Genomic DNA, 23326 nt, shown 5'->3' with positions numbered 1-23326 from the left:
AAATCCTATTAGAATGTTGACTAAAAAAACAACATGACTAGGCATTTGTTTAAAGAATTGCTTTGCCTGTGTTAAAATTGGGGTTTGAAGGAATAGATTTAAACAAAAAAATCAGCTTCTAGACATTTTGTTAGATAACAGGAATCCTAGTTCCTTTTTTCAGCTTTAGGAAAAATTACTTACAAATTGGTCACTTGCTTAAATCCTATAGATGACATGTGGAACAGTTTAACATTAGTTTTTTAATCAGGATTGTTTTTCTTTAATTTGTTTTTTAGAATTCAGCAATAGTCTATCAAAATGTAAAGTTGCTTTTCTCTGAAGAACTGATACCAAATGATAAACATGATATTATTATGCTACATGTTATGATAAACCAGATGAGATGAATATTGAGGATACATCATTGTAAAATAATTGATCAATCAATACAAACAGGTGTTTAAAATTAAAATGACTAAGTTTCATATTTCATAAAACTGTGGATTTCAGTGTTGAAATTATAATGCCTAAAATAAAGCTAATGATGTTTTCTAACTACCTATTCGGTTTATATATTTGCATATACATTCAATGGGTATCTTACAATCCTACAGTTTGTTGTAACTTAGTAATGTTAAGAGGGATTTTGCTACCAATAGCACTTTCACTATTTCTTTTTCAGTTTTAGTCGATATTGACGTTGAAGTTTGCCCACCATATACTTTAATATTTACTGCCAGATAATAACAACTTCTGTATATATGTATGTACAGAGCAACTTGAGGGATTCCAATGTCAGCTTAACAAAGACAACCAATTTCAAGTTAAGCACAACACGCTTTCTCGCAAACTAATGTTGCTTGATTAAAGATTTATTCAAGCGTTTCAAGAATGCTACATAGTTCTCTATGGGCTTTGATTTTGTTTAAGCCAACTACAACCTCTAGTTTGTGTTCCAAGCTCGTAGACTAATTTGTTAAAAAACTAATATGTTTCAAAAAAGGAATAATTTGTCACTCGCATTACAAGTGCATGTATGTTTAGTTTATGCGTTTATTTTTGTACATTATTTTTCATTTTTGCTACATGACGTTAATTAATTAATATTTTCAATAGTGCATGATGTTTTTAAGGGGTTAAATAGCAATTGTACGAATTCGTCAACGGTTTGTTAAGTTGAACAAAGCTTAACTACCACTTATTTACCCAAATTGACATCCCTATTCCAACCCTTAACCTAACCCTTAATAATTTTATAAACAAACAGATCAGTGCCCAATCTTCCCATTGCTCTCTAAGCTAAATATTTTGATGTTTTGATTTCAACGTAAGGGTATTTTGGTTGGCCACGGTCTACTCCGTCTTTGGATTATATTTAGGCTTCATAAAAACTCTTTTTATTGCTATTTTTGGGCTAATGGTGCTTGTTCTTGCTTTTCTATTACGCTGTGGAATAAGCTTAACTGCCATATGTATTTCTTCTTCGATTTGTGTCTCTTACTCACTAATTGGCTCACACTTTTGTTAAGAATTGCAACTTTCTCATTGACAATTTAGAACAAACTACTATGCCATGTAAAAAGTATCTGTTTTGTGTTGCTTTTGGGTGATATTGTTTATTTTTTTCCGTATTAATCTGTTTTGTAACGTTTTACTCTGAAACGGTTATCAATTTGGGGCGGCCTTCATTTTAAACGTCATTTTGAATATGCTTCCGTGTAAAAAAACAAATACTTTTCAAGTTATTCACTAACTTGATCGATTAATATTGTCATAAATCGTCATCTCTTGTCGTATAACGTGCCAAGAGTAAAATTTGATTGTGCTTAATAATATGAAATAAACAAAACAGTTGTTAATGAAAGGCGATTTTAATGCTGTTAACAAGTCATTTAGAAATGTAGTCCCAGTCAAATCAAGAAAACCATTACGTGGTAAATAACGTGGTATTACAAAAAAATATTTCAAGAATGTTCTTAAATAAAAAAGTCTGGTATTTTTGACTAAAACGCTAAAATGTCAAGTCTTCAAAAACTAAAACTTGAGTGCATTTTATCATAGGAATACAATGTTGAGGAAAATACAGCTGTTGTGTTATGTAGTAATCAAGTGACCTTGCGGGCAACAATTAAGTTTTGCGAGCCAAGTTTAAAAACGACTTGGATAACTTATTGTTATCTAATATACTTTTAAGAAAAGCAAAGAATTTAGTGTAAAGCAGGTTTAGTTACGTTATTTTGAAATAGAAGGTAAAAATGTAACAAATCACATGTTTTTTTCCGCTTTTGTGTAACGTGCACGACGGAAAAATTTTATCTATCTGCATCTATGCTTATTCCTTACATATTTGTGTTGGTGTTTTACCAATTTTTATTAAGAATGGTTTAATCTTGCTTTAAAATAAATCCGTCGTATGCTTGGTCAGCTGTGTTGTAGTGTTTCAGTGCAGACGACGTTTAATACGCCCTCGCAAATTGTACAAACGACCTTGTTATTGCGGTGAATTCTATCGCAACCTTGCGGATTACATAATTCTGTGATTTTGTCAATTTATATAAAATGTTTAAATCGAATTTTATGCCTAAGCCTCGACAGATATAATTAAGACAGATGTACAACGTGCTAAAATATCAAAATTTTTATCGATAAGGCCTAAATTTTACCTCAGTAAATATTGTAAGGTTTTATAACAACAGGAACCTAAAATGCATAGCTCTGCTGTATTACTTGGGTTATCTCGACATTTTTTTTAAATAAGATAATCTTAGTGGTACAACAGTGAGAAAAATGATTGAGATGAACTTTCACAAGAGATACAAACATTTTGAGACCGAGATAAACACTAAATTAGTATTAACGTATTTGAAAATCGACGCATTATTTTTATGATCAAAATATAGATTCCGAGCTTTCCAAAGGAAATGAGTCAAACACGAAATCTGTATTTTGATCGCGAAGTTACTAAGTCGATATCAAAACTTATATTCCGATCAGTGTCGATCTTGAAATGTCCATCAAGTTTCTGAAGTAAATAAGTCAAACACGAAATCTGTATTTCGATTATGAAGTTAATAGGTGGATATCGAAGCTTATATTCCGATCAGTGTCGATCTTGAAATATCCATCTACTTTCCAAAGGAAATGAGTCAAACACGAAATCTGTATTTTGATCGCGAAGTTACTAAGTCGATATCAAAACTTATATTCCGATCAGTGTCGATCTTGAAATGTCCATCAAGTTTCTGAAGTAAATAAGTCAAACACGAAATCTGTATTTCGATTATGAAGTTAATAGGTGGATATCGAAGCTTATATTCCGATCAGTGTCGATCTTGAAATATCCATCTACTTTCCAAAGGAAATGAGTCAAACACGAAATCTGTATTTTGATCGCGAAGTTACTAAGTCGATATCAAAACTTATATTCCGATCAGTGTCGATCTTGAAATGTCCATCAAGTTTCTGAAGGAAATAAGTCAAACACGAAATCTGTATTTCGATTATGAAGTTAATAGGTGGATATCGAAGCTTATATTCCGATCAGTGTCGATCTTGAAATATCCATCAAGTTTCTGAAGTAAATAAGTCAAACACGAAATCTGTATTTCGATTATGAAGTTAATAGGTGGATATCGAAGCTTATATTCCGATCAGTGTCGATCTTGAAATATCCATCTACTTTCCAAAGGAAATGAGTCAAACACGAAATCTGTATTTTGATCGCGAAGTTACTAAGTCGATATCAAAACTTATATTCCGATCAGTGTCGATCTTGAAATGTCCATCAAGTTTCTGAAGGAAATAAGTCAAACACGAAATCTGTATTTCGATTATGAAGTTAATAGGTGGATATCAAAACTTATATTCCGATCAGTGTCGATCTTGAAATGTTAGTCTCATTTCGGAAGTAAATAAGTCAAACACGAAATCTGTATTTTGATCGCGAAGTTACTAAGTCGATATCAAAACTTATATTCCGATCAGTGTCGATCTTGAAATGTCCATCTAGTTTCCAAAGGAAATAAGTCAAACCCGAAATCTGTATTTTGATTGCGAAGTTACTAAGTCGATATCGAAGCTTATATTCCGATTAGTGTCGATCTTGAAATATCCATCTACTTTCCAAAGGAAATGAGTCAAACACGAAATCTGTTTTCCGATCAATGTCGATATTGAAATGTTCCTCTCGTTTCGGAAGTAAATGATTTAAACTCGGAATCTATATTTCGATCGTGAAAACAATGCGTCGATTTTTAAATGTTTGTCACGTTTGCGAAGTAAATATTCAACCCTTTAATAGTGAATCAAATGAAATGACCTTAATTGTTCGGGCCGTTTTTAATGCAATAAACTAAACTTACAATCTGTATCACGATTCAAGAAATGGATATTGAGATTAAAATATTATATGTCCATTGTAAAGCGAACACGTTAATACTAATTAAGTGTTTATCTCGGTCTCAAAATGTTTGTATCTCTTGTGATAGTTCATCTCAATCATTTTTTCCACTAATGTAACACTTAGATTATCTTATTTAAAAAAAATGTCGAGATAAACCAAGCAATACAGCAGAGCTATACATTTTAGGCTCCTGTTGTTATAAAACCTTACAATATTTTTTGTTATAAAACGGAACCTTAGAATATTTTTGAGGTAAAATTTAGGCCTAATCGATAAAAACTTCGATATTTTAGGACGTTGTACATCTGTCCTAATTATATCTGTTGGAGCTTAGGCATAAAATTCCACTAAAATATTTTATATAAATTGACGAAATCGCAGAATTATGTAATCCGCAAGGTGGCGATAGAATTCACCGCAATAACAAGGTCGTTTGTACAATTTGCAAAGGCGAATTAAACGTCGTCTGCACTGAAACACCACAACCCAGCTGACCGGATTTGTTTCAAAACAAGATTAAACCATTCTTAATAAAAATTGGTAAAACACCAGTGCAAATATCCAAATTAATAGGCATAGATGTAGAGTGATGAAATTTTTCCATCGTGTACGTTAAACAAAAGCGGAAAAAATATGTGATATGTTAAATTTTTAACACTATATTTTAAAAGAACGTGACTAAACCTGCTTTACACTGAATTATTTGCTTTTATTAAAAGTGAATTAGATAACAATAAGTTATCGAAGTCGTTTTTAAACTTGGCTCGCACAACTTAATTGTTGCCCACAAGGTCACAAGATCACTACACTACACAACATGGAGCTGTTTTTTCCTCAACAATGTATTTCTATGATAAAGTGCACTTAAATTTTAGTTTTTTTGTAATAACACGTTATTTAGTAATATTTTGTAATAACACGTTATTTACCACGTAATAGTTTTCTTGATTTAACTAGCACTACATTTCTAAATACCTTGGTAACAGCATTAAAATTGTATTTTATTAACAACTGTTTTGTTTATTTCATATTATTAGGCACAATCAAATTTTACTCTTGGCAAGTTATACTACGCAGGAGATGACGATTTATGACAATATTAATCGATCAAGTTAATGACTACGGTCAAAAGTATTTGTTTTTTTGCACAGAAGCATATTCAAAACAATGTTAAAAAGAAGGCCGCCCTACATTGATAACTGTTTCTTACCATTTCAGAGTAGAACGTTAAAAACACAGACAAATACGGAAAAAATAAACAATATTACCCAAAAGCAACACAAAACAGATACTTTTTACATGGCATAGTAGTTTGTTCTAAATTGACGAAAAGAAAGTTGCAATTCTTAACAAAAGTGTGAGCCAATTAGTGAGTAAGAGTCACAAATCTAAGTAGAAAAACATATACCAATGACAGATGAGCTTATTATTACACAGCGTAATAGAAAAGCGTAACGAGAATAAGCACCATTAGCGCAAAATAGCAATAAAATAACGTTTTTATGAAACCCAAATGTAATCCTACGACGGAGTAGACCGTGGCCAACCGGAATACCCTTACATTGAAATCAAAACATCAAAATATTTAGCTTAGAGAGCAATGGAACGATTGGGCACTGGTCTGTTTGTTTATCAAACTAAGGGTTAGGTTAAAGTGTCGTTTGGAATAGGGATATCGGGGTAAATAAGTGGTGGTTAACCTTTGTTCAACTTAACAAACCGTTAACGAATTCGTACAATTGCTATTTAACCCCTTAAAAACATCATGCACTATTGGAAATTTTAATTAATTAACGTCATGTAGCAAAAATGAAAAACAATGTATAAAAACAAACGCATAACTAAACATACTTGCACTTGTAATAGGAGTGACAAATTATGGCGGTTTTAAACAAATTAGTTTTTTTAACAAATTGGCCAATGAGTTTGGAACACAAACTAGAGGTTGTAGTTGGCTTTAAACAAAATCAAAGCCCATAGAGAACTATGTAGCATTCTTGGAACGTTTGAGTAAATCTTTAATCAAGCAACATTAGTCTGTTGAAAATCCTGTTGTGTTTAACTTACAAGCAGTTGTCTTTGTGTAGTTGACTTTGGAAAGTAGCTCTGTGTATATATATACATAAGTTGTTAATATCTGACAGTAAATATCAAAGTATATAGTGTGCAAAGGTTTCAATATCTGACTAAAACTGTAAAATAAATAGTTCAAGTGCTAGTCGTAGCAAAATCCCTCTTACCGTTACTAAGTTACAACAAACTGTAGGACTGTAAGATACCCATTGAATGTATATGTAAATTTATAAACAGAATAGGTAGTTTGAAAATACCATTTGCTTTATTTTAGTCAACACTGAAATTCCCTGTTTTATGAAATATGAAATTTGTCATTTTAATTTTAAAATACCTGTTTATATTGATCAATCAATTCTTTTACAATGATGTATCCTCAATATTCATCTCATCTGTTTTTTTATAACATGTAGTATAATAATAGCATGTTCATCATTTGGTATCATTCTTTTCAGAGAAAAGCAACTGTACATTTTAATAGACTATTGCTGAAATCTAAAAAAAAATTAAAAAAAAACAATCCTGATTAAAAAACTAATGTTAAACTGTTCCACATGTCATCTATAGGATTTAAGCAAGTAACCAATTTGTAATTAATTTTTCCTAAAGCTAAAAAAATGAACTAGGATTCCTGTTATCTAACAAAATGTCTGGAAGCTGATTTTTTTGTTTAAATCTATGCCTTCAAACCCCAATTTTAATACAGGCAAAGCAATTCTTTAAACAAATGCCTAGTCATGTTGTTTTTTTTAGTCAACATTCTAATAGGATTTGTTTATTAAAAATATGTATAAATTAAAACAGAAGTGTAGTTAAAATTTGATTGGTATTTTCCAATTAATGACACAAATATAAACAGGTTGTTAGAACTCCAAAATACCTATATTATCTAGTAATCGAGAATGTTGTACCAGTACAGATACACTTTATTAGCAAAATGCCTCAAAATGCTCATGAAGTTTGAAGGACAATACATAGTTTAGCAGAAGTGCTGGTTGAAATACTTAAAGTTATCTATCGATAAGAAATAAGTATAAAGTACACTGTACATCTTTGCTGATAATGTGTAAAAATCCAGGGAAAATAATTTAGTAGTCTTAAATATTGTCAGTACAAAAAATTACATATAATTTTTTATTTAGAATCCAGTGGTATAAAGTAACATTAAACCTAATTGTGATTCTGTCTTGCAATAAGAGATATTTCCAACAACATTTTTCTAAAATAACCAGCGTCTTGTTTTTCTGAGGCATTTTCATAGCTGTTTGTTATTTAGATATAACTAAAATATCACCTATGCATTAAAGAGATCTGTAAACCCGAAAAAATAACTGATTTGTAATGGACATTTTATCAAAAAGTAATCGCCCTACATATAACTAATACCAAAAAATGTATTAAATCCTATGGAATGTAATCAAATACTAATCATTCTTATAATAATTTGTTTAATTTTAGTATATTTAAAATATTAATGAAATTGCTGATGGACATTTGTTGCACCTATTACGATTATCTGAACAGTTGGTTAAACAAAGGGATATTCAATATTTAATAAAGGATCTTAAGATTCAAATCCAAATTTATATTGCATCTAATTTCGCTGTTTTGGATTGTTGAAACCAATATAGTTCAAGTTTTACAGCAAAAAATTGCCTCAATTGTACATACGCAATTTAAAATATTAATGAAATTGCAGACTGAATTTGTTGCACCCATTATGCTTAGCTGAAGAGTGGGTTAAACATAGGGATATTCAATATTTAATAGAGAATCTTTAAGCTTATATTGTATCTAATTTTGCTGTATTTGATGGTTGGAACCAATATAGTTTTTAGCTTGAAGAATAGGTTGAGTTTGGAGTGCAAAGAGTTGCTCCTAATTGTACATACGCAAGTGGCAAGTTTGAATAAAGGTCTGTAGCAGTGGCGAAACAATTACTGTACTTGCTATAAAGGTAGCCATGTACTGCGACACCAGCGTTTTTCTAATTATTTGCTGTTAACCTTCGCCTAATAATAATATTTGCGTGGGGTTACTCGAGGTTAACAAAGGTTACTTTACCCAGTGATAATAAGATATTAATGGCAAATAGTAACATGTTCTTTTCAGCATCATATTCAGCTGATTAACCAGATCAGTTGTAGCAAAACTTAAATACAATACAACAGTTCCCCTCCTTTGTAAAGAGCTCATTGTGTTGCACCGCACTCATTAAATAAACAAAAAATTAAGTTTGGGCAACAACCAGGTGTTTCTGTTATGATATTTTTTGTTGGTAGTTATGGACTACAATTTATACAACTTTTTGAAATGTCAGTTGTTTATAATGTTGAATATTTGTTTTAATTTCATGATATTAATATAAATGTTAGCAAATAGTTTTGCGGTTGAATGCTGTATTGCCTTTTTAAAAGTATATCATGAATAATAAAGCTCTGACTCTACTAAATTGCTAGTATTAGTAACCGTTAAATGTGTTGTTTTCAGTCAGCATTTCATGGCACATTTGGTCAAGACCTCAGGTGAGTGGCATCAAATTTTCAGTTGGGCCAAGGTTTAATGCAGGGGTGTCCAGCAAGCGGCACTCAGGCCAAATGTGGCACGTGACCTAATAAAAAATGGCACGCCAGCCCTGCCCAAAAAACACTAAAATTGTTATTTAGCCAATTGACAAAAAAGCTCAATTTGTTATAGAACCAATTTTCAGAAAATATTAAGTTTGTTATACAACCAATTGCCATTGTTTGTTCACAATATAAAACAATCGCGGCAATCACGACAACCAACAATTACTTTTGATATAGTAACATTATACTGTGTGGAGGCTAGCATTCACATAATATTATATAGCTTGGTGTAAAGAAACAAAAGTCAGCTCACCAAGAGACACTTTGATGTAGGGATGCGCCTTTCTACTAGATAGTTATTTTCAAGTTTAAATAAACGTTCTGATTATTGGTAAAAAAACGCTTTTATGATTAAAAAGAATTGGTTCGGTTACGATACTTTGGCACGGGAAGAAGTTATAAGATAAAAATTGGCACGCTTTGGCACGGGAAGAAGTTATAAGATAAAAATTTGGCATGTTTGAGTTGGACACCCCTGGTTTAATGTTTATTAAAGTTCTGAATCCAACCACAACTAAATCTTTTTCTATAAATTACTAATTTGGGTGTGCACCTGTCCTGGAGAACAGAATAGGCTGTAATAACCTTACAAGTGCAATTTGTCTAGTTTAGATAAAGTTCAACTGAAAACTGTACTAGGGGTTTTATATTGTGATTGTGGAGTTAATCTGATTCCACAGTAAATTTCCATAAAATGCACAAAGTGCAACTGCATAAGATAAGGCAAACTTTCCAACTTGGGTACAATGTTCTTTAAGCAGTGGCCTACAAACTTTTTTGTCGCTGCCCAAAATGCTCTTTCAAGAGCTTTTAAAGGCCCAGCACATGAAGCGAATTATATCACAGAGTTTTTGTCATAAAACACTTAATACTAATAATTAGACGTTTAGTGCAAAAAGTTTATAGTTTCATTTAATAAAAATTTACTTTGTAGCATTTATAAGTCACACAGCTCAACATACGATAGTATGCACAGCATTTGGGGCATAAACAGTTTAATGCAGTATAGATTTTGGGGGATGTATAGCACGGTGGCACTATGATGCTACAATGAGCAAAAGTAAAAAAATACTCCTAAGCACACCATTTTTTAAAACATTACAAGCACACCATTTTTTTTAAACATTACAGTGTAAGCACACCATTTTTTAAAACATTACAGTGAATGTGAAAGTTATCAAGAGTCGTTTAAGGAGGCAGTCCATGAGCCAACACAAAAAAGATCAAAACGGAAGAAACTGCCTCAGTGTTTTAAAGTGCATATTGTCAGTGTAGCGATAGTCAGGTTCTTGAAAATATGTAAATTTAAAAAATTCAGCATAGCTCTGCTTTTAATAAATACAGTTCACAGTGCAGCAAGAACATGTCTCGCAAGTATTGCAATATGATTGTTGTGTATGGTTGGGTGTATTTCCAGTAGCTGTGTTAAACTATATTATAGCACAAGAGTCCATCATGAAAAGTATGACAAGTGCACCCACAATTATTTTTAACAGACTAGACCAGCGTTTCTCAACCGGTGCGCCCGGCGTTTTCAGTCTTAAACACTGGAGTCCCTTTAAAGATATGCAACTATTAAACAATATTTGAAAAATTGCAGTAAAAGAAATACCGGGTACACCTAAAAAAATTCTCGCTCGCTTCGCTCACAAGGTGCGCCGCCACGTTTTCATATAGGTGTGCCACCAAGTCAAAAGGTTAAGAAACACTGGACTAGACCTTCAACCCTTGAAAATGAATATAATAGCATAATAGCAGTTTTTCAACAAATTATATTGGCGGGTGCAGTTTTGACCTTAGTTGCATCAGGTCACCCCAAATTTTCTGGCAGTGCAATCGCACAATTTCATCAAAATCTGTCATATTTTCCATACGGGACAAGGGCGATGGCGGGTAAGCTAGTCAGTTGCTGACTTTGGTTCAAGTGAAAACGAAATATGCCAGGACAGTTTTAAACTAAGATTTGGTCTATTTACGCACAGCGCACAAGTTATAATTACAAATATGTTGGCTCGCTACATGTTTAGACCTGGGCAACTAGACAAGCCACAAAAAATGATTGCTTAAACGGCTGTGTTTCTTGATAAGTGATAGGTCCAGACTAGTGAAAACAGTTAAATACTGATAAAAATGTGACCGAATGTTAGCGGTAGTCGGGTCACAGACTCGTTCTGCAGGTATAGCGTTATTTGAGTAACAAAGCCCTTTACTATACGTTAGGCTGCCCAAAACGGTAGTAAAGACTAGTAAGCAACCATCTTCTATAGGTTAGATTGCGCCTAACATTTTCAACAATATATTATTGCTGCAATGCAATAACAGGGAAAGCTACTTGTACAGGCAGTGGCTCTGCAGGCTACATGACACCCTCAGGGCCGAATATAATACACTTTATCATGACTAAAACATAGCTGACAGGAAATGTTAACTGATCAGGTAATTACTTTTTGCCTTTTTTCATAATTTTCAAAACCGTGCTGACAGAAAGACAACTTTTTAAGCTGAATATAAGTTTTTTAGTGTTACGGTCGCTACAATGGGGAGTCCCCTTATACGAGAGTATAAGTTTTAAAAAAAATATTAAAAATTCTACATTTTCGTATTTCCTAGTTATTCGTAAACTAAATATATTTTTGCTGTTTTTATTCGTTATTACTTAAGTAGTTCATCTTTGCATCATTCTCGGGTGAAATCGTTACCTTTGTGTAATAAAAAAGCAAAATATTGCGTTTCTCTATAGCCGCTTGCCAGTAAATCACATTCACGAAGATTCGTGAGTGCTATGAACCGAGTGGAATAAGCTGTTGGCATAAAGCAGGCAAGTTTACCCACCAGTGGGTCAGTGGACATCCACGGGACTGCTTTAAGGCCGAAGAAGTGAAATTATAAGACGGCTTGAAGCGACCCAAACGAGTCGGATCGGGTGCACGCAATATGCGGGTGTAATAAATGTAAACAGTGGTCATGGATGAATGGTCATTTTGAACTTTAAATTTCGCAATTTAAAAGGGTAAGTCAGAATTTTATTTAGGGAGTCAAACCGGCACTTTATGGACCGAAATTTATGGAATACTCGCTTTTGTTACCGGAAATGAACCAAATATTTTGAAATAATATGAACCTTAACTGAACCCAACGACATATAAATTGTTTCTATGTCGTTGCTGAACCCGAACCTGTCAAAAGGCTTTTCACGTCAGTAAGAAGTAACAACTTGTATTTTACAAAGCAAAAAATAAAAAATGAATATTCATTAAATAAAACGCAGCTTTTTTATTTTTTCAAAAATATTTTCAAAAAATGAGCTGCTCGTTTTTAAATACGTCACGAAACTTAGATTAAATACGAGTAACAATTCAACAATTTTTCGCTAAATTTATTAACCTACATTTTTAGGTTTAACCAATGATACTATAATATTAGTATCTTTGGTTTAACGCAACTTCTAGTCACTAGTGTATCCCAACCGGAACCTTAAAAACCGTTTTGGAACCAACAGTGATCGAACCGGAGCCGAATCTGATCTTTTTAATTGCTCCGAACTGAAAGTTAACCGACTTGCGAACAAATCCTTGAAACCGAACCGAACCTCAAAAGTCAAACGATTCGATTCCCTCCTTAAAATGATATTTTACTTTGCGCGATTCCATAAAATCTTTGCAAAATAGCTTTTGTACTGAAAGTAGTAATTTGTTGTCAGGGGATCCTTTTTAATCGAACAGGTCGCGGCATAAATTTAAAATTAAATAAAAGCATTATGCAATAAGAGTAATCAGTATATTTATTCTTTTTTGTACATATCGCCAACCAGGCAAATAGTTGTTTTGTTGTATTGCAGTAAATTGCACATGAAAAGAATACACCACAATGGCATGACAATATTTTCCAAACCGATCGATAAAGTAATGTGCCATTTTTGACCGGTTTTACACGGTTACAGCAACCACATTAAACAAGTTACACGACGTTTCAATACACATAAACACCCGCACGTGAAGGCACCATTGTCTCAATTTTCTTTGATTATAATTGCAACCTTTTCAGTTACTTCGAAATCAGTAAAAACAATAAAACGTTACAAACATAATTAAAACTTTAAAATGGAATACAAAAAATGGCTCCGTAAACCAATAACTGACGCGTCCTGTCAGATAAGTCCGACACTGTGCAGGTAGAGAGATGAGCAGACAATCGCAATTATGCAGAGGATAACAACGATCCACATGGGAAACATCGCTAAAAAAACAAGCGTAACAGAGTTTATTATAAAGTAAAACATTAAAAAAAACGATATTGAAGTGACATTTAAAAATTTATCCAAGTGTGATTTGTTCTTTTCGTAATTTACATCACTGTTAACTAAACAAATAGTATACAAAAGTAGGCTGCAAGGTTCGAAAATAGTGTTAAAAGTGGGCGGTAACGTAAAAAACTGGTTAAAGTGGGAAAGCACTATTCTGAACGATAAACATTTAGCACTTACACCGGGAGCTCAATTTGGTCAGCTTGCACGTGCAGTCCGCCGACACCGAAACGAGAGCGGCGTCGCACTCGTTTTTTAACTCGCGTGTCCGTGGGTCATCGTGGAGAAAGGACAGCGAGGTTACAAAGATGCTGTGTACGTTTCGCACCCGTCTGGCACACTGCGAAAACAAAAGCAGGTAAACCTGGGGAAATAAATTTACTGTATTTTTCGGATATTTACCTGCAAACTGAAGGCGATGTAAATCGCCACGGAGCCTTCCATGAAACCGACGCCGACAAACACACCGTTGGGACTACATGAAAGAAAATCAAAAATACATAATAGATTAAAACAATAAGGCACTAAAAAATTATTCATTTTTAGTGTTCTCAGCGTGTTTTAAGGGACAAAAACGGTCTCTTGAAATTCTTATATGAAATAGCGATCCTACAAAACTTCTAAATGGCTATCAAAGCCAGCACGTAAAAACAAACTTGTTCAAAACAAGGAAGTTCCACACGCAGTGTTTTTTAAATGTCATTACTGGATATTTTCTATTTGCCTATTAGATATAAGTAACTTTTTACCTTACTGCCATTGAAGATATTGGCTCTTTGCCCGTTCCTTGGATAATTGCAGGCAGGAGATCGCTCACAAACGAGCCTTCCTTGTTTCTCCTCCTTGCCCATTTGGTTATACAACAGATATTTGGTCGCTTGTTGTTTGGGTCTTGCTTTGCGGGACAGTGACTAGTGAATAGGTTGAATTTGTCTGGAAGTTCAGGGATAACTGCAAACCTAAAAAAGGCTGACTGGGTTAAAAAATATTCTCGTTAAAAATTGAAAACAACCTACAACTGGGTTGTTACCAAAAAATCTTTTGTATGGACAGATCAAGGTTTGAAAACAAGATTACTTAACCGACCTGCAATTACGAAAACGATATGCCCGTGTCAACATTTTTACGTTCCACAAAGAGCTCAGTTCTAGCAACTTGTGGCCATTAGATGAATCCCAAAGGTAGGCCTTGCAATCTCTGGAAACTGTCACAATCTAAAATTTCCATCATTGTTATAACTGAACAAAGTTTTTTAGTAGTAAATAATAAATAATAAAGCAAATTTGATAACCTAATAAGTCAACTAATTTTAAACAATTTAAATAACCTTTTCCTTATCTGGACTGATATCAACATCTGTAATATCTTCTTTGTGACCATGAGCATCAAATATTAATTTATGTTTGCTTTCCATAAGCTATAAACAATAAGATGTTTATAAATACAACCAGTTTTCAGGTAACTAAAAAAATAATAGATTGCTTAAACACAAGAGTGACATACTTGCCAACTCCGCAAATGCCCTTTAGAATCTCCTACTGCCACCACAGAGCAATCACTGCTTAATTGAACGGCAGTCTGCAAAACAATTTGGGAAGTGTAACAAAAAGTTTAATCTTAACCCGGAAAAGGAATGAATTGAATTAAAAAAATAAATAAAAAAGAACAGTTCAGGATACACAAGTGTTATTTTTAAGTGTTTACCATAAAAAGTTGCACTTGAGACGAAAACAGAATTTTTAATTATTAAAGAGAAGTGAAAATTGATATTTCTTTGTATAAATTAAAACTTTTAAATTCGCTGTCAATCATTTCATATTGTGGTCAACCACAATCCACAATATTAATGAGAATTAAAAATTATTTAAATGATTTATAGGTTTCTGATTTTTTAACAAAACTTTTATGGTGTTTGGAAACTGTATCCATTTAATTATTGAATAATAATACATGCTGATTACATGAAAAACTTGATAGAAAACACACACACACACATCTATCTTGTTGATTTTAAGATTACTTATTAAATATTACCACTTCATTAGATGAGGGACTTTCTATTTCATTTATTTGAGAGAAAATGTAGTTATCAATTCCATCATTGATAGTATTTGTTTTCTTTTCTTTATGAGGTGGTGTTTCCTTTTTTCTTTTTCGAACTAAACATAATTTATTTTATTTCTTTAAATCCAAGTTCTAGCCAAAAAAATTTAGGTTTTAAATTTTACCAGATGATTTCTCATTGTTTTCTTCCTCTGGTTTGGAATGCGATTTTACAGAGTACACATTGCACTTTGTACCCATGGCTAAAGCTAATTGGCAATTATTTTCGCTTGATGTTTCTGTGTACGACAACAAAAGCATTTTTTAATGGTAAAAAAATTAAGAAAAAATTTTGTAAACATACCTGATAGACTTTTTTTAACGCTCATATGCATTACAGCATCTTTTCCAGTGTCAAACTGGTGAACAGATGTTCCTCTAGTCTTTTTCCGTTCTTTAGTAATCTCAACGATTTGCTAAATAACAAAAGAGAAATTTTAAGCAAAAATATGACCAAAAGATATAAACACAAAAAATATAAGTTCATATTATATATAAAATATGTATTTATTGAATAAACAAATTGCAGCAATTGTAATAAAAACATACAACACAGTTTCGAACTCCAGTTTTGGCAGCTCCGCCTCCTCCACAAACAAAGAAGTGTTTCTCATCAACACATCGACAGCAGTACAAGGGAAAATTTGTTTTGCATAGACCAGACATTTTTCAATAGTTTTGTTATGCAATTTACAAAACTAATTTAGAACGCAAAAATCATTCCAACAAATCTAAAAAATTAAATGTAAAACAAAAATTCACAGATTTTGTGATACTATGTTTTTTATATACTCTTATAAACTTAAGTTTAGGCCAACTTTGACTAATTTCATTGCATACTGTTTGTTCCTTTGTGTTCTATTGACCGTGTTTACGATAGGAGAAGGGCATTTAGCAACCCCATGTAAAATAATTTCACCTCGTGCGTAAACAGAATATATCCCTGAAAATAACAAATTGCAAACAAAAGTTTCTTTTAGTTTGTGGCTAGAACTTAGTTGATTTACCCACTGCAAAGAGTCCATTGTTTCAATTTGTGAAATGTCTAACAAAAAAACACATAGTGGAGAGTTAAGACCTCCTAAATTTCCACTATTAATATCATCACATGCTTTTAAAGAATTGTAAGGAGTTAAAATGCTATGATCTCCGGAGTGTCCAGTCGCTATTAAGGTATTTCCGACAATACAAAATGGTCTTCCAGGAACGGGACTGAATTTTGGCATGTATTCATTGAAACATGGCAAAATAGAAGTTTCTTTGTAGGTCCATTTATCATACTCAGTACGAATGAGCAAACAAGCACTCCTGAGAGATTTGTCCAAAACAAGCATAGCCATGGAAGATGCTTTTATGTTGATACGCTGCACATCCCCGACTAATACTTGAGCCAACTGTGTAGGTAGGCCAATTATGTCATGCTGTTGCCAAGTAAGATCATGCCGAAGCAAACACCACAGCTCGTTATTTTTAGACTTATCAGTTTTAATACCACCATGAATGATAATCAGGTCCTCTTCAGAATCATTGTTATCAAAAACACACATTGATGCACCAAACAAGGGTGGTGGACATTCAGGTGGATGGTAGGTTTTAAAAGTCCAGACACCAGAAATTGTGTTAAAAATGTGTAAATCGTTATAATACTCAGCACTACCTCGACTTAAGGTATTTGAAGGGGACAATGATGAGCCGCCAAATAATACCAGCTCGTGTTTGTATGCTTGCATGCAGCAACCGTATTTTGGTGGAGGAATTGTCCCTTTCGCAGGCGGTCTAAACCAGGTGCTTGTGTGCAAATTAAGGCACAGTAAATCGTTAAAGCCAGTCATTGAGTTGAGAGCTGACCTTCCACCAAAGACATAAAAGAAACAATTAAAATCACAGTAGCACACACTTTGTCCTGTTCGGGCTGATACTTGAGTAAAGTCACTGTCTTTTATTTGGGACCATTCAATCTTTCCTTTCTGAAGGGCAATCTCAAACTTGAAGGGTAAATGGACAGTCACATCTTGTACAATTCTCTGCCATTTCTTACAAACACGGGCAGCTATTTCATGCTCTTTGTAGGGTGACAGATATTGAAACACAACAGAAAGTATTTCATCAGGTAGAGATTCCATGGCGAATAATCAACCTAATAGTAAACATTAAATATATTTTAATCTATATTTCAAAAATTATAAAATGAAGTAGTCAGCTGTTCATTCATACTTCATAGTAGCCTGAATACAATTCTTAAAAAGTGCTTATTTGTTGGAAATTAATAAACGATGAATTACACATAAACAAGGAACAACTACGTCACTACAGAAATACAAATTTCTTCGATAAGTAACCTTTTTTCGACCAAATACTAACTCTTACTTCTTGAGTAGAATTTTACGGATATTACATCTCAAACCTTGTTGATGCAGTACATCATAGAACGGCATAAGTTTAGAAGTGCACAAAGATTTAAGCCGGATTGTAGCTAAACGCAAACTTGCATCTAAAATATTGCATAGAAATGTACTAACTACTTGCTGTAAGGCACAAAATAGAAATCGTATAGCACAGGGGTAGCCAACACGTCGATTGCGATCGACATTTTCACCTGGTTGATCGCGTCAAATGTGTGTTACGTCATTACAGCTTTCGCAGGCAAGCGGAACATTAAAATGACCAATTGTTGTCTGGACTGGACAAGCGTAATAAAGCGTCCTTTTAACGTAACAAATTAACCTCCATCGCTGGCCTGGAATGTAATTAACACGCAAAATGTTTAACAAGTGTTTTTGAGACGTTTTTACTAAATTAGTCGATCGCGAGTTTCTAAAAAATATTTCAGTCGATCGCTATCAAACATAGCTTTATGACTACACCTGGTATAGCATAAACGTGACAAACCGCCGAATGTTTTTAGATGGGCAACAAAGGTAATTTTAATTTAACAGATTTTTGAAACTTTGTTCGCTTGGGGCTACTAGATAATTCCATTTAAACTTTTAAATTTCAAAACCCAACCCTTTAAGTAAGTATTGGCACATCAAGTTCACCATTATAAAATGGTTCAACAATGACCCACAAACAAAAAGGTGAAAACAACCTAATTTTGCCAGTTAAACTCGATTGTTCTACGCTAGCCTTCATTGGTGTACGTGTAGCCTACCATTAAAAACAATCTGTAATGCCTTGAACAAACTTGGTAACGTTCATAGGACATAAAAGTGAAACTTGAAAAATGACAAAATTATGCAGGACCTAAAGAGGTTTTTGCTCGTGTCGAGTGACGTGAATAATTTCTTCTACCCTATTCAGTGATTACCGCTAAATTTCTAGTAATCTTTTAACCTGCGCTTGTGCAACCAATGCCTATATACAGGCACTGGTGGAACATTTGCATTTTAATCGTTTCTTTTTCCATCTGTCGCTAAACAATCAGCCGGGATTTTCTTGGGCATACTTCTCTCAAAGTGTAGGAATGCATTTGCATTGATGTGTAAAACTGTGCGTCGTTTTAATTTTTTAAGAGCGTCGCAAAGATTTCGTTTCGTATCTAAACTCTATTTCAGATATAAAATGTTAGGTCTACTATTATCGTTTTATATTCCAAATCTTACGAAAAAAAATTCCAACACAACAAATTAAAAAAATCGACGCTTTGTTAATCGACACTTTTTAATTTTAACAAATAATCAATATATTGGCAACTAATATATTTCGCATAGGCTATACAGCCTTTTTTTCCTTGTCAGCGTATAGAGTAGTAGTTATCTACCTTTTGTGTTGAAAACCCTTCTGGTGCCCACAAAGCAACCACGACCCAGCACTTAGTTATCACGCCCCCAACGGAACTTAAGATTGTATACAGTATTGTAAAGTATATCCATGTGAACAAAAATAAGCAAGTGTTCGAACCTATAACAAAAGTAAACCACCAACAATAAACGTCATATTTTACCAATCAATCGCGGTTCACCTGAACTGTGCCGCAAGATAACAAGTGACGTAAGCTGATATAATCCCGCAAAGGTTTTGCTGATCTCATTCCTATTGGCCAATTAATGTCGTGAATTTCAAAGAAAGTAGCAGGACGTTTGTACATTTGGCATTTTCCTTTGACAATTCAATAATGGGCATATGGTTGTCTATAACGTAGGCTACCATTTGCTTTACCTGTCATTTGACTGATATTCACTCATGTTTATAACAGATTAGTTTGATTTGTACATCAGTATTTAAGATATAGATAGATATTTTTATTGAATGCACTATGAGAAAAACTAAATATACCAGTCACTCAAAACCACCTAAAATGCAAAATATTCACTAAGAAAATATAGTTCCTAACAGCAAATATAACCCTGTACTTCTAATTGTTAGAATGTTTTTTCAGAAGTTCCAAATAAACTTAAAAATATTTTTTGGGGAGGTTTTCGCCAAACCCAATACTTCAACAGATAAACAAGATAAATATATTATATTACATGTGTTATTTTGTTTATGGTTTATATGTGTAATATTTATAGGTGTTGTTTCAGAGCTGTTGGTGACGTAGTACATGGAATGTGTCCTTACGATAAACACAGCACATTGTGTGAAGTTAATGTTGCTTTCTCCTGAAAGAGCATCCTTCTGTAAGCCTTGCCTTTCCACCAGTTGATTGACATAGAACAGTTAAACATTTGACACACAACCCACAGAAGCTTTGCGCGCGACTAAACACGGTTGTGATTGTGTAACAACCTGAACATTTCACATCCATAAAATATAAGCTTGGTGATTGAACCAAGCGCTTCTTTTTATGCCTTCTGCGTTCTTTATCTGCTGAAGTAAATATTTGGCCATATACGCAGTTTCTTAACAAACGCAGTTTCCCAACAAACGTTTTCTAATGGGTTTTCTTCCTATTTAACTAAATGATATTAACCAGAACAGATTTAATCATTAAACAAATTCAAATAAAATTTAAATACTTAGAATGCATTAACTATAGGCTGTGGTTAAGGAGCAGTTATGTGTTTGAAACAAGTAGTAATATCTCAACTAGGAGATGCTGATACAACAAGGCGGCACGATCGCAGAAAAACACGATACCTGTTTTTTTCGTTTGTTCGCGCAAACATATATCGTCGAAAAACAATTTGTGACCACTTGGGAATGCGATCGTCTTGAGAAAGGGAAGGCCTGCTAAGCCAATTAATGCACGGCCCGCCAGCCATGTTTATTTATTGAAGTAGCGACGCCTAAACATTCGGCCTATGATGCTCAGCTAAAAAAAATCCAATTAACCGCTGGGGAAACTTATACGCCAGGTACTGTACAGCCAAACGGCAATGAGCCGTAAAGACCCCGGCTTTGAACAAATCCCCATTCTACACCACGATAAATAAGTTTACTTCAACGATTAGGATAACAGCGACCTTAATTAGTGTGGCTTTTAAAAAAGAACGAGAAAGTGTTTTTGTAAGTAAACTTGTTTTCTTTGTTATGGAATAGTTTTCTCTTACATTTAGATTTGATAAAACTCACTGTTTGTTATCAAACGTTTCCATTAAACATTGGCCTCGTTATAAATTTCATTTCCTTTTGAACCACATGATAAGATTCCTTCCTTCAAACATTTAAACCACGTATCCACGAGACAAGTTTACTTACCATTGGAAATACATCATGGCGTTCATTTGAACCACATGACAATCGTGAAGTGTTAAACTCAGCTACAAAAGGGTGAAAACCAGCACCACGTGTAATAAGTCGGTTGCGAGCATGACTGCCTGGCAGTCAGCGGCTCGTCCGCTTGATTGCTCGCAGACTCTAAGTTGTGCTGTCGCTTGCACGGAAACAAGTGTGGCGCACATGCTTGAAAAAAGAGAGCTCCTGTTACACGGAGATTGTCGACAACAGCAGGACTGGCCAAACCGACGTCGCCCGATTGAAGAATCTGGCACTTCTAACGCTTTGACAGTTGAGACGACTGGCGCGCAGATGCTTGGGTTGCTGCAGCCTATGTGCGACTTTACCAGTTGGTCATCTAACTTTTGTTGTTGTATTGTGGTTTGGACCGCAGAAGTGTTTTTAAATTGGCGATCAATCTGACAGGATTTTGGGCCTAAGTCTTTACTTTAAGATCCCTGTAAAACTGTCCACTGCTCCAGTTTGAGGATTTGTTTAGCGTTAGAAAAGAGTTTTTTAGTTTCAGTTAGCAGTATTAAGCTGACTCACCCTCGATTACAAAATTTTTGCAATCTTTTTTGTTTTTCACATAACGGTGCAGCAAGACCACTATACAGGTTCTGTGCGGGAGTTAAAATGTTTAAATTACCGTCCTGTCTGAAATGTTTTCGTCGCATGTTCAGTAAAGTCATACAAAGACCGACAAAATGCAAAAGTGACAAGTCGCGCCATAATTATGCGGCCGTTACCACGATTTTAATAAGCATGTGTTGGCGGCCGTGCCCGTGCTGTTAGCGTTAATGGTTCATACGCTAAATGCAGATTATAATTTTTTACGAGTTTAGGGAGTGCAGTTACATTACTCTTTCGCTACATTTTCATTGAACAGATTTATCATGTGCGCTGAAAAAGTTGATTTCATTTTGATTGATTGAAGACATGTGTAACAATGTGAATGGTGATGTCACATAAAGATAAAATAGGAATTGATGATACATACTTATCCGACTGAGCAGGCATGTGTTATGCGAGTTGTGAGTGGAATTATGGCAAAACCGTGGGATAGGTTTAGCAGTAGTTATAGAAAGTCTTCGGAAGATTGTGTGAGTGTATCTTAAACTGTTTTTGAGAAAATGGAGATAGAATACATTGAAGATTAAATGGCCAGACACAAAAAAAATCTGACACAAAAATTTCGTTAATACCACAGACAGTAGCAATAGTCGTTAAGCACTTACCAAACCTCCCCGGAGAGAAACCTACAGAACCCACTGTTTCAAACTCTACTCAAAAACCTTAGCAGGGGCGGATAACATGGTCATGCCCCTCCAAATATTTTCGCCCAGTTTTACTATGTTAATACCCAGTAAACGCGTTTTTATGGTGGGTCGCGCGATTATACTGGATTTAAGTTGCATATTTTACCACAATTTCGTTAGAAAACAACATGCAGTTTTAGGATAAATTATGTTAGGAGTTATGACGTCACGTTATGATTACACTTTCTAACGTCATTCCAACAAAAATCCACTGGCCGCCTTGAGAAAACCAAAGACTGTCAATGTGGCCGGCAACCGCTAAAAGGTTGTGCATCCCTGGTTTATGTTGTTCAGTATGGCTAAAAGTTGGCGTTTGTTTTGATTTTGGTATATAGTCAGTCCGGCCAGTTAGTGGGGATAATTAGTCTGGATGGTCCAGAACGGTGCTTCGGTAAATTAATTCTTGCTGGTACGCCGTAAGTAAAAATTTGTTGTTTTATTCACGAGACTAACATAGTGACGTAATCTCTAAAAACGTTTCATTGTTCCTGTAAGAAAAATAATTTACTGGTTATTATAGTTAACATAAATAAAATATTAAAATCCATACTGCCTCCAACAAAATGTTCTAAAGTAACTTGACACAAGTGGTATTATGTTGATTGCCATTTTAAATTTGTTATACTGTTTTCATTTGTTGGTATCGCTGTGTCGTTTTGAAGATCAATGCAGTGACGACGAGAATTTTAATAAAAGGACACACATACATTTTTAAAAAAGTCCTAACCTTGTACATATTTTTGGCTGGATTTTAATTTGGGGCCATGACCAAACAGGGAACAACGTTACGTAACCACAAACAAAACAAAAAATCTGGCCTGGCTTAAAAAAAGTCTGGCCAATATTTTGACTATGT

General features: G+C 34.0%; 2 protein-coding genes and 1 pseudogene across 3 annotated transcripts; all 3 read right to left on the bottom strand.

Annotated features, from left to right (window-relative positions):
* Positions 1-12901: 12901 nt before the first annotated feature.
* Positions 12902-16265, bottom strand: LOC146147940 (guanine nucleotide-exchange factor SEC12-like). Its single transcript, XM_083387086.1, has 11 exons — positions 16043-16265; positions 15798-15909; positions 15619-15732; positions 15425-15549; positions 14894-14968; positions 14718-14807; positions 14477-14604; positions 14140-14349; positions 13793-13865; positions 13571-13730; positions 12902-13323 (listed from the first exon to the last, which is right to left on the bottom strand). The coding sequence occupies exons 1-11, from the start codon at positions 16157-16159 to the stop codon at positions 13235-13237; spliced, it is 1293 nt and encodes a 430-aa protein (XP_083243212.1). The 5' UTR covers positions 16160-16265; the 3' UTR covers positions 12902-13234.
* Positions 16156-17993, bottom strand: LOC146147939 (F-box only protein 42-like). 2 transcript variants are annotated; one of them, XM_083387085.1, is made up of 2 exons: positions 17898-17993; positions 16156-17630 (listed from the first exon to the last, which is right to left on the bottom strand). In XM_083387085.1, exon 2 carries the CDS (start codon positions 17614-17616, stop codon positions 16288-16290), a length of 1329 nt encoding a protein of 442 aa, XP_083243211.1. In that variant the 5' UTR covers positions 17617-17630; positions 17898-17993; the 3' UTR covers positions 16156-16287. The 2 variants fall into 2 exon arrangements, with proteins under 2 accessions (XP_083243211.1, XP_083243210.1); XM_083387084.1 differs by having other exon boundaries at positions 17861-17983.
* A 2085-nt stretch (positions 17994-20078) lies between these two features.
* Positions 20079-20240, bottom strand: LOC146147938 (small ribosomal subunit protein eS27-like pseudogene; annotated as a pseudogene).
* Between the last annotated feature and the right edge of the window lie 3086 nt (positions 20241-23326).

This window comes from Ascidiella aspersa, chromosome 4 (genome assembly GCF_963924565.1).
Source record: "Ascidiella aspersa chromosome 4, kaAscAspe10.2, whole genome shotgun sequence".
Classification (NCBI taxonomy): domain Eukaryota; kingdom Metazoa; phylum Chordata; class Ascidiacea; order Phlebobranchia; family Ascidiidae; genus Ascidiella; species Ascidiella aspersa.
The sequence above is the reverse complement of the archived record's forward strand: the minus strand, read 5'-3'. Positions and strand labels throughout refer to the sequence as shown.

Coding starts and splice junctions, on each gene's coding strand:
- LOC146147940 (XM_083387086.1), bottom strand. CDS start 16,159: ATGTCTGGTCTATGCAAAACAAATTTTCCCTTGTACTGCTGTCGATGT. Junction 14,350..14,476: donor TATCGTTTTCGTAATTGCAG/GTCGGTTAAGTA, acceptor AGCCTTTTTTAG/GTTTGCAGTTATCCCTGAAC. Junction 13,324..13,570: donor GACCAAATTGAGCTCCCGGT/GTAAGTGCTAAA, acceptor TTGTTTTTTTAG/CGATGTTTCCCATGTGGATC.
- LOC146147939 (XM_083387085.1), bottom strand. CDS start 17,616: ATGGAATCTCTACCTGATGAAATACTTTCTGTTGTGTTTCAATATCTG.